This window comes from Megascapheus bottae, chromosome 8, assembly GCF_031878675.1.
Source record: "Megascapheus bottae isolate mThoBot1 chromosome 8, mThoBot2.hap1, whole genome shotgun sequence".
Classification (NCBI taxonomy): domain Eukaryota; kingdom Metazoa; phylum Chordata; class Mammalia; order Rodentia; family Geomyidae; genus Megascapheus; species Megascapheus bottae.
The window spans coordinates 65,409,095-65,421,231 of NC_143516.1; the positions used below are offsets into that span (position 1 = coordinate 65,409,095).

Genomic DNA, 12,137 nt, shown 5'->3' on the forward strand with positions numbered 1-12,137 from the left:
GGCTTGCAATTGTTAGGCAGGCACTTCATCTCTTCAGCACCTTTTATCATTTATGACTTTTCAGTTGGGGCCTTGCATTGTTTTCTGAGTTAGCATGGACCACAATCCTCCTGTGCAGCCCATAGCTGGGGTGAGAACACACCACTGTACCCAGTTGTTTTACTGAGCTTCAAGGCTGGCCTTGAACTACAATCTGTTTTCTGCCTTTGAGTAGCTAAAACCAAAAGGCCAGAGGCTCAAGTAGGAACATTTTTCTTTCCTGTATCAGTCTGATGACAGAGCCCAGGTCTCTAAGCAAGAGGGCCTTGCCTCAGATACAGCTACACATACTTTACTAGATACTTTGTCACTCCTGTGGCTCAGCTGTCCCTGCACACCAGGGCCTGCATCCCATTTCCTCCAGGAGGCTTTGGTTGTCCTCCTCTCAGGACCACCTGCTGTGCATGGGACTGCAGTCAGCAGATGGAACTCCTGGTTCTAGAGCAGGGCCCCGACTTTCTCCCATGGATAATGCTACAGAAATGAGTAAGAGTGAAATTTTATTAAAAATCAATTATTGAAGTTATCTAAAGAATAAAAGGGGGGAATCTCAGCAGGTAACTTGCAAGGGGAGGGAAAGGACTCTTCTAAAAGCTTGAGCTGGTGCTCAGTGGAGATCAGGTTTTCTGAGTCACTACCTCCACAGCCAAGTCATACCCTGAGTCCTCAACTGTGCTCATACTGGGGGATCTATCTGCTGGAGCTATGTTGCCCTCCACAGGTAAAGATGGGTCAACATCAAAGTCTAGCACCTGTGCAATCTCAGTAGCAGCGAGGATAGTTACAGATTGGAGTCCATTTGTCCTGAGTGACAGGGACAGCTTCAACCTGGAGTTCAGCTCAGAGGTGAACTTCCTCTTCAGGCATCTGCCACGGGGGGAAGAGGATTTTCAGCCCATGCGGTGTTCAAGGACCCCTCGTGACGCCAAAGTACTGTAACTTGGAGCGATTCTTCATCTTCTTCCTGGAGTGTTTGACTCTGTATCAGACATGCTGGACTGCTCTGAGGAAGCAAATCCAAGTCTTACCTCTTCATCTCCTGACTCAGGGGCAGGAGAGTCGGCCTGGAACTCAGTGGACACACAATCCTCCAGGTACAGATCACCTGCCCAGTGCTGCCAGTCCCCAGCTGCCACCACAGGAGCAGGTAGAGCCACGACTGGGTGTGTCTCAGCTTCTTTGCACACATCCACCAAGAGATCCACGTAGGTACATGGCAGTGCTGACTCTTCTTCAAGCCCAGCTGGAGACTCAGGGATCTGAGATGCGGAGGACACGGCCATCCTGGCACCCATGGCAGCTGGAGCACATGCTGATTCTCCAGCTGCTGCCTCAGTCCCACGCAGCTTCATCTCCAGTGGAGTGGGCACAGCCCACTGAGCAGCCACCACACTTGGCACTCGGGATTGGCTTGGAGGAGTCATAGCAGTGTCCCCATTCAGGCTGTCCTGGTCTGGGCTGCCAGGTGCCACCTGCCGGCCTCTCAATATAAACTGCCAGAATGTTCTTCTGGGTCTGGCTTGGGCTTGGGGTCTGGGTCGGGGGTTGATCCAGTGTCTGCAGGTGTCCACCAGGTGCTCTCTGCAGGATCTCCTGGAGTCAGAGCTGGGAAAAATCAGACAACAACAGCAAAACATGGCGCTTTCCTTGCTATGTCTGGGTGAATTTTCAAGTTAGGAAATGTGGCTGCCTGGAGACCTGCGTTCTAAGTTCTCTTTGGTCTTCTGTCAAGGCTGAGGTCACTTCCTGTAGCCCTCTTACCCAAGCCTCTTCTTCCAACAGAACCCCCAACAAATAGCCCTGGTTTTGACATTCAGTACTTGCTCAACTGAATGAAGTATTGCCAATACCTCCACCATCCTGAAAAGGCCTGAGTGAAGTGAGTGCCTCAGTTACCAGGAGATGGAGGGGAATTCAGACTATTTAATATCTAGATCTTGGAATGCTGTTATGTGTGCAAAGCTTGGTGTTCCTAAAAAATTTAGAGATAAAATAATCACAGGAAGTGATTTTAAAAACAATTTTTCACCTACGAAGGCACAGAGGGAAATGGGAACACATGCAGAGACAAACGTGTCCATATGTGTGCACAAACTCATGCGGATACTTATACTCCACTGCACATGGTGAAAACTACTTGTGTCAGGCAGAGAACATGGCCTAGTGGTAGAGTGCTTGCCTAGCATGCATGAAGGCCTAGGTTCAATTTTTAGGTATCACATACACAGAAAAAACCTAGAAGTGGTGCTGTGGCTCAAATAGTAGAATGCTAGTCTTGAGAAAGACCAAGGAAAATGCCCAGGCCCTGAGTTTAAAGCTCAGGACTGGCATGAAACAAAACCCCAAATCCAAAAACCTACTTGTGTCATCTGAATGTTTGAGCCCCATCCCCCAATTTACCTGTTGGGACCTCATTTCCAAGATGAACACATTATGAACAAGCCTTTGAGACTGATTCAGTTCATTTGGAGTCATCTACATTCAAATTAGTGCTTTTAGCTAAAGAACCTAGAAACTCCTTCCTCCAATGAATCTTCAGAAAGCGAGAAGTGGTCCAGGTGCTGGTGGCTCACACCAGTAATCCTGGCTACTCAGGAGTCTGTGATATGAAGATCCAATGCCAGGCTGGGCATAAAAGTCTCCACGACTCATATCTTCAATTAAGCCAGAAGTGGAGCTGTGGCTCACATGGTAGGGCACTAGCTCTGAACAAAAAGCTCAGAGATAGTGCCTAGGCCCTAACCTCAAGCTCCAAGTTTAGCGAGGGTACCTGTTGCCCATACATGTATGCATTCCCATGCGTGTGAGTACACACACACACACACACACACACACACACCAAATCGATGTTCTAGGTTCCCCATTGTCTATAAAAGAGCACTTTCTGTGTATCAAAAAGCATTAAGTATTTCCTATAAATATTTTAATAACTTTTAAAGGTTCTAATAACTATTAGAGGTTCGCTGGGAATTTAAGGTGGGAAAGGCTGATTTAGCAAACAGGAGAAGACTCTTGTGCACTGGCTTGTTCAGAGCTGTTCTCCTTGTTAACTGTAAGACTCCCTCCCAGGCTCCACACAGAAGAGCTGACTTGGGACTAGTCCCCCTGATCCCTGTCCCTGGGGCCATTCTGATCCAGTCCCCTCTGACCACATCAATCTCACCATCTCCAAGGATTTCCACAGCAAGTTTTCACTTCTTCGGTGTAGCTTATTCCCAAAGTGCAGGTCTTCTGTTTAATTTGATGCCATTCAGTCATTTTCGCATAGGTTTTATTATAGACTGCTCATGTTATCCCTGAACCTCAGAGCAGGCAAGGGCCTGAAAGCCCATCTCCCATTTCTTCCAAAGGTACTCAGCCACTGGGTGCTGGGTGAACTCTAATTTATTCTCTTTTCTTTCTCATGGTGGAGGAGTAAATATATCAAAGTACATTGTGTGCAAGTATGGAAACATCATGGTGAAACTCCATTCCACTTCAAATGAATGCTATCTCCAATACATTATTTTTAAAGGATCTTATTTAAATGATATCTACCTTTTTTGTGTTATCTTTGCCTGCATATTGCTACATGGACAGTTGTGTCAGGAAAGAAATGGAGAAAAGATTTAGGAAAATATTTGTTTCTTCTTATATTAGAAAGCACTAACTCAGGTTTTTGTTTTTACACTTTGTGGCTATTTCCCTATGAAGGCTCTCATTTAGTGCTTTTTACTTAGAAATGGCCTCATAGTTACCAGATTGCCTGGCATGAGAGCTTTGAAAGAGAATAAAGTGTTGCCAAACATATAGCCATGGGAACCAAGTCCTGTGTTCTTCCTTGTTATTGCTGCTTCAAGGTCAAGCACTAAATTGATGATAAACATAGAATTAGGGACTCTCAAGAAGATTTGAAGGGATGTTAGCTGTCATATAACTATTCTCCAATGTCTTTCCCTGACTGACTGCACATCCTCTATTGTGACACAGATCTTTCTGTGGTGGAAAAAAATGTGTGTGGTCTCTACTGTGGTCCAGTCACAAATCCACTGACCTAGAGAGAAAGAAAGCATACACATATCGGGGATATAATTATTCTATGAATGTTTCCTTAAAGGGCCCAGTGAAAATAGCCCCATCCTTTCACCAGGGTGAAGAGAAATGTGAGTTTTCTGGCTTATTTTCGCCGCTGGTAAACAGCCTCAATCCATAGCTCTTGTGCATATGTGTCTAGTTTCATCCTTTGCCTCCTAAACACTCTTCTCTCAAATGCTACATTATGTCCTAACTTTTAAATGACATACAAAAATAAATTCTATACTCCATGTATGCTTTAATGAGCATTCAAAAGTGAGAAGTTGGGCCAGGAGTTTGGCCTAGTGGTAGCATGCTTGCCTAGCATGCATGAAGACCCAGGTTCAATTCCTCGGTACCACATACATAGCAAAAAGCTGGAAGTGGTGCTGAGGCTCAAGTGGTAGAGTGCTAGCCTTGAGAAAGTCCAAGAACAGTGCTCAGGCCCTGAGCCCAAGCCCAGGACTGGCAAAAAAAAAAAAAAGTGAGAAGTTCCTTCTGTCTGCTGACTATAATGCAGTTGAATTGTTTTTGACAATAGTATCACACTTTTGATCCTTCTAAAACTGTCATTGAAATCCTTCCGATCATGCATTTAATTCACTTAGCTTACAGAGTGAACACTGTGAACATCTTGTGGATTTGGAATTTAGTCCCCACATTCTTATTATTTATTGTAGTTTTGTTTTCTATTCATTTTATAAAGGTAACACAGAGAAAATTCAAAATCTTACAAAATGTATTTGTGTTTTTCAAAAATGAGGACGAAGAGACACCATTAGCAAGTATACAGTGTGACAAAAGATTCTCCAAATTTTTGAAAGATAAGAAAGCACTTCAGTAGTCTTTTAAAAAAAAATTGTATGTCATGGGGCTTGAACTTGGCCTAGGTGTTGTCCCTGAGCTTTTCAGCTCAAGGCTACCACCCTACCCTTTAGCCAAGCCCTACTTCCCATTTTCTAGAGGTTAATTGGAGGTAAGAGTCTTAGGTACTTTTGTGTCTGGCTGGCTTTGAACCTTGATCCTCAGATCTCAGCTTCCTGAGTAGTAGAATTACCAGTGAGAGCTACCGCACCTCCTAGCTCAGTAGTCCTTTCTTGAGCCAATCTTACGTCTTGTATTTTGTTACATATATGATTGTAAATAAATTATAATGTCCCTTTTCTTACTGAAACCTAGTAAATGAATTGCTTCAAGCCAATGGTTAGTTTCGACCAGATCTCAAAGGAATGATAACTAACTAAACTGAAAAGTATCTTTTAGGTATGATATTTTATGTGTAGCTACTCCATACAAAACTTTGCAATTAATTTAATTTCTTGTTGTGTATGTTTATAATTATTTCCTTATTATTCAGAAAAAAAGTAAAAAATGATCTTCTGTTTCCCACAAGCTCTAGGACCAGCATACAAATACAAACACACACACACACACACACACACACACACACACACAAAACAAAAGAAGTTAAGTAGATTAGTATGGTATTTCAGTACTTCTATTTCACAAGAAGTAAAAAATGCAAACATCTTCCTCTAGGTCTCTAAGACATTATTATTTATTTCTGTATTTATAAATCCACATTCATCTTGAGCTACTCCACAAACAAATTGAAGGCAACTTTATTTTCTTCTGCCATTGCCAAGCACAAGCACTTGTTTTCATTTGAGAATCTGTACACAGTCCATTCCTTCTATGTGGAATATTCTTGTTTCTCCTAAACACAGCATAAATGGTATATATTCAAATAAACTTTCACGTACAATCAATCAAAATAGGACTCTTCCTCAGTTATTTTCTATTGCAACATTCTGTTCATTTTCTTACTAGAGCTTTGCTTTATCTGTATATGTACACAAAACTCAAGAGTTCTCTTGCCCTTGATTACATTCCCTGAGGATAAAAGCATATCAATTTCATACCCCATCATGTAATCAATACTTGCAGAGTCTCATGCATACCAAGCCCTTAATAAAATCCATTCAATAGATAAGAGAAAATATGACAGAATGAAGACTTAGGAAGAAAATTACCCTGGTGGAACAATTTCCTATAGTGATATTCTAAGTTTTTTCCTCCCTCAAGAGAGACACTAAGTGAAAGTTTTAATAACAGTAGGCAAGATGAAATGAAAACAAAATATAATGCAAAACTCAAAGTTGAATTGTATTTATTTTTGAAGTGATCACAGCAGTAAATGCTTCTTGTAACAATCTAGTGCAAGGTCTTACTGAAGAAAAGCTCACTTCTTCCCTAAACCCAACCTCTTTGAACAATTCCCACCTCCAACAACAGCCCATATTTTAGACTGTGTGCATACCAGTCCTAGGGCTTGAACTCAGAGTCAGGGCACTCTTTCTTCATTTTTATGCCTCAAAATGATGCTCTACCACTTAGACGTTTCACTTCCAGACTTTTGTTGGCTAACTAGAGATAAGCATTTCACAGACTTTCCTGTCAGGGCTGTGTTCTCCCCATGATCCTAAGATCTCAGCTTCCTAAGAAGTTCAGATGGTAGGTATGAGCCAATGGCACCCAGCCCATAAATTACTTTAAGTAAATGTATAGTCCAAGCATATTTTAGAAATCCCCATTATTTGCAGCAAGAGATACACTGTTCCTCAAGATTTCCATTTAAAATTTGAAAATATACTATGCAAGTCACGAAGGTACATTTTTCTGATATTTAAAATTGCATTTGAAAAACATGTTTTGATAGATTTTATTTCTTAATTCAGTATAATTCCCAAATAGAATATTTTAGGACATATTTTTCCACTGCATCATTCTTCCTGTCTCTCTAAAGGTTTCTTATAACACCTACCCTAACGTGCAATTCACTACTTTTATTTCAGAACATCAGCCTAAACTAAACATCTGTGGGCACACATGCACCTACAGACACACTTACAGTCTCACAGACAGAGAATTATGTTGTCATTATGTTACTTCAAAACAATGTGATTGGATCACGCTTTGTTTTCTATTTTTTTCCACTCATTTTTAGTACTGGAACAACAAATGTATCTCCGATCCATGGTTTTAATGGTTGCAAACTTCCATGAGGTAAGGATAACATAATTTATTGAGTCTCTCTCTTTCATGTTCATTGACTTTATGATCACTTTTCTTCACTTTGAACATTACTTCAATAAAGTAATGTTCTACTTTGGTAGATACATCATATTTACTGTTGCTTTGACTAGTATGGGACATATTTCCAGGATTGAATTTACTGGTTGATGTAGCATGTGTTTTTAATTTTGATGGATATATTCAGACTTGCTTTTTCAAAATAGCATAGCAAATTGCATTTTCCTAGAAACAATCCTGTATTTCCCTTTCCTACAAGCCACAGAGAAAATTTTCATTTAACATTGACCATGTGGTAGGTGTGAAAGGGGATTACTCAGTGTTATTTCAACTCAGTTTAATTATTGTCAGTGAATGAGTATCATTATGTGTTGTTTTACTCTTCTGTTGCTTTGCTTATTTAGAACTTTGGTTTGGTTTTTGGTCTTTGTTCTAATCAATTTGTGACTAATATATGCTATTCAAAATTATCATTCATTGATCAATTCAGTACACATGGTTATTTTTCTCTAACATTCTTTTTAATGTTTACATAGTCAACATTTTTTTTGCCAGTCCTGAGGCTTGAACTTCAGGCCTGGGCACTGTCCTTGGATACTTTATGCTCAAGGCTAGTACTCTGCCACTTGAGCCACAGAGCCAATTCTAGCTTTTTCTGCCTGTATGTACCTAGGAATTGAACCCAGGGTTTCATGTATGCTGGGCGAGCACTGTACCACTAGGCTATGCTCTGGCCCAACAGTTCTTTCCATCTAACAATTTGGCTATATTTGTATACGTTGTTTTATGAATGTTTTTAACTTTTACATAGTCAAAGGATTTTCTCTTCGTATTTCAGGATTTTTAATTAGCTTATGTAATTCTGTTTTAGAATATACATTTTGATCCTTTAGATGTTTTATTGTTTTAGTTTTATATTAACTCTTTAATATGATGAGTATATGCTTACATATTTTCAAATGTCTAACTTTGATATTAGATATTCATTTAATGTAGTTTTGATCTGCATGGCTAATTTATCATATAATAAATTTCATGTTTGTGGAAATGCTGCATTTTTCTATTCTGCTGTATTAACTTATTTGATTCTCTTATTATTTGCCAATGTGAATGTATTGCATCAAATTTCCTTTTTGTTTTGTTTTTGTTCTGTCTTGTTGGTCATGGAGCTTGAACTTAGGGCCTGGGCACTGTCCCAGAGCTTTTTTTTGGTCAAGGATAGCATGCTACCGCACTTTTAGCTGCAGCTGCATTTCTGTTTTTTAGGTGGTTAATTGGAGGTAGGGTTTCATGTCCTTTCTTGCCTCCGCTCACCTGGAACTTTGATCCTCAGATCTCAGCCTCCAAAGTAGCTAGGATTATAGATGTGAACCAACATGCCCAGCTCTACATCAAGTTCTTTCTTTTGCTTTTCATTATATGTTTTGTATCTGGATACTTGCTTCTTAAGGCTAATCAATTAGAAGTCAATATTTAATATTGGAATTTATTAATATGTAATCCATAATTGCTTTTAAATAATTACAAATTCTTAGAATTTTAAGTGATAGTGACTCTGAAATTTTTATCATCTCTGCCAGATCTTAATTATGAAAAGTATTAAGAGTCCACTAGGATATAGAAACAAAAGCCATATAATGAGTGATTGTTGTCCTTAACGTACTATGCTATCTCTCATCTTTTTTGCTATCCCTTGATTATCTCATACTGTTACAGCATTTTACTTTGTTATCTGATATATTGGATATATTTCTATTTGGTTATTTGAAGTTGGATAGGGAAGGGGGGAAAACAAGATGAGGGGATGGGGGTAAGGGGAAGGGAAATGGGGACCAAGACATGAGAAAGGGTATCAATGTATGTGAATTAATGTACCTTCTATCTGGCAAATATAGTGTAACCCTTCTATTAATTACAATAAAAATATATGAAGAAAAGAAAAGTATTAAGAGTCTAAATTAGCCCAGTGACTCCATTTGTTATGTCTCTTGTAATAAAGTTATTAATTTTCCATTTGTTTCCATTTTCTGTTTGTGTTTTTTCATTTCTCTGTTTTTCTAAATCACTTTATTCCCTGCCACCTCTGTCTTCTACTTTGTCCTTAGGCATTTGTTGTAGACATTATTTTTATCTCATTTCTAAGCTTCTTCTTTGGCTTCTTCTTTTACATTCCCTCTGAAAGTTCTGATATTCTGAGTACTGAAGCACTGGTATTGATTCCAATCACTGTAGGGAACTTCAGACATTAATGTCAGACCTCCATCTGAACAACTCTTCTTGAAGGAACCAGTCAGAGTGCTAAGCATTTAAGTACAGGTACTTATCACATGAACAGTGTCATCATATTCCCCCCAACATCTGCCCCTGTTGATGGCTTCAGGTACTCATGAATGCAGGCATCCTCCAGGGTGTCAAGCCAGGAGCTGCAAGAGCACCCACAATTAGGCATGCCTTTTCTACTCCAGGAAAGGAGAAGCATTGCTCATTTGCCTTCTACCCCTGTATTCTCATATCTGTCCAGCCTCCCCACTTTCACAGGGATTACTGTGGTTTAAGTCAATATCTTGGCCGACTTTGATTATTACCATAGCATCCTGATTGGTTTGGCTTCTCCCTAATCTTGCCTACACTCTATGTCACTCTTCAGCTTAAACTTAGAGTGCCAGCAAGGCACCAGTGGCTCATGCCTGTAATCCTACCTGCTCAAAAGGCTGAGATCTGAGGATCGAGGTTCAAATCCAGCTCAGGCAGGAAAGTCCATGAGATGCTTATCTCCAACTAATCCCCAGAAAACTGGAAGTGGCGCTGTGACTCAAGTGGCTAGTCTAAGAGCTCAGAGACAGGACCCAGAGTTCAAGGCCCAAGACTGACAAAACAAACAAGCAAACAAAACAACAACAGCACAAAACAAAAAACTTGATTGTGGTACTATACAGTCAATTAACCTCAGTATGAAGGCTCTTCATGTCTTCCATAATGACCGCTTACCCCTTGAACATTTTCTCCTTGAATTCTAGTTCTGATCAGCCAGTGTGGACCACTTAAAGTTCCCAGACATGTATTTTCTCTCACCTTCAGAAAGACTGAAGTCACCTGATCAGTCATTCTAAGAACAGTGTTTTCTAGACTCAGCTCACACCAAATGCCACATTGTTTCTAGTGTTCTTTGTTCTTCTGAGGTTACTATTTCCAGACCTAGTAGGAATATTCCTGTCTAATTCAGCCTGCTCTAATAGGTTCTTTTTGACACCTACCATTTAGTACTCAAGCTAATTAACCTCCTTATCTTGGAATACCTCATTTATAATATGGGTTGGTGCCTCTTGAGCTTACACGATACATGATGTATTGCATATTTCATTTAGAATTTTCAAATCATATGTAAATGGGTGTACTTGCTTCATAGTCATTGTTTTCTATGTGTAGTACCTAATGTAGGCATAGACTCTGTCTGATATGTTATTTATAATTATATGCCTTCTGCATACTGAGATTATAAAAAAGGTTGTGTATGAGGATTAGAAAAATGAAGTAAAATGATTAAGAAGGAAGTCTTGAACTGGTCTTGATAAGACCCATTGGGGAAGAAAGATGAAGAAGGACAATGGAAGGGGTGATTATGATGAAGATATCAAGATGCATTACAAATATCAAATGGATTTGCTAAAATGAAATACCTGTGTAACTACTTGGGTCTAATAGAAAACTTCTTGAAAATATCTTTTCATTTTGATAATTTTATGTTTTGGGTAGTGAAGCTCTTAGATCATATTATTACTGAGTGGGGAATCATAACAATTCCAGTTTTAAATGCTTAATGGTAGAGGTATATGTAATTATAGTTTGGTAAACACTGGGATGGTACCTAAAATTCCAGACTTAAATGTGTATTAAAATATTCACTTTTAGAACCAATAAGATGAAGTAACAAATTATATCCCAACTTAAGATAAATGATAAAGAGAAAAATGAGATTGGTAACTCTCAGTAATTGAGATGAGTAACAAGTAACAGATTTTAAAAATGACAACATTGGAAAAAATAAGATTCTTAAAATTAAAATCTCAGATAGATTCAAGTATTAGTCCTATATGGAAAAGAACTAGAATTTATATCTGATACAACTCAAAATGCAACCACAGTGGGATATTAAAACTGGAAGTAACATAGAAATCGAAATGTTCAAGTTAAGAAGTTTGAAGAAATAAATGGTGAGCCAGTAACTGAGAATTTTCCAGAATTAATGAAAAACTATTCAGAATAAAAGAGCACATGGAATCTGCAGAGTACAGAATAAGGAAAAGCCATCAGCTACATAGGCCGCAGAGACAATGCCAAATATGAAAACACCTACACGTGAAGGGAAATTTCAGTAACTGAACTGCAAATGTCTGCAACAACCTCTGCCTCTGTGTGTGTGTGTGTGTGTGTGTGTGTGTGTGTGTGTGTGTGAATTTGCCTGTTGTGTTTATTCATGTGTTTCTGTCTATGCCAGTCTCTCATTGCCTGTAAACTAGTGCCTGAAAAAGCAACACAGCTTAAAAAAGAACATTCTGAAAGCAAACTATGATACTGAGCTTTTTAAATTTAAAACTCTCAGAACTTACATGTCTGATTTTAGTATTTTACCAAGTACCTCTAGACTTATGTGGCTAGATAGCTTAGCCATAGAACTAGGAAAAGGGAGTATTGTTTTTCCATTTCCCTAGATCTGATCTGACACTGTGTAGCAATATCTTCCTGCTTTTGCAGGCAGTTCATCCCAGGTTTACCTATCAGCATTGGTTCTGAAGTGCTTGGCGCCTGCTGCTGGCTGCCCAGCTGCCTGTGAGGCAAAACTAGAGGCTGCACACTGAAAAACAAATAGACTTCCCCCCAAATATTTCAGGCAAGTTGTGCAAAACAACAACAGAAACCAAACAACAGTAACAAAAGCAAACAATGGTGCCCCA

The 12,137-nt window shown here is 39.4% G+C and overlaps 1 protein-coding gene across 1 annotated transcript; it reads right to left on the bottom strand.

The window, feature by feature from the left end:
- Positions 1-992: 992 nt before the first annotated feature.
- LOC150060070 (uncharacterized) lies at positions 993-1,676 on the bottom strand. The gene has a single exon (XM_090337778.1). It carries the CDS (start codon positions 1,674-1,676, stop codon positions 993-995), a length of 684 nt encoding a protein of 227 aa, XP_090193904.1.
- Between the last annotated feature and the right edge of the window lie 10,461 nt (positions 1,677-12,137).

Bases quoted from the DNA above. Each gene is read 5' to 3' on its own strand.
- LOC150060070 (XM_090337778.1), bottom strand. From the start codon at position 1,676: ATGTTTTGCTGTTGTTGTCTGATTTTTCCCAGCTCTGACTCCAGGAGA.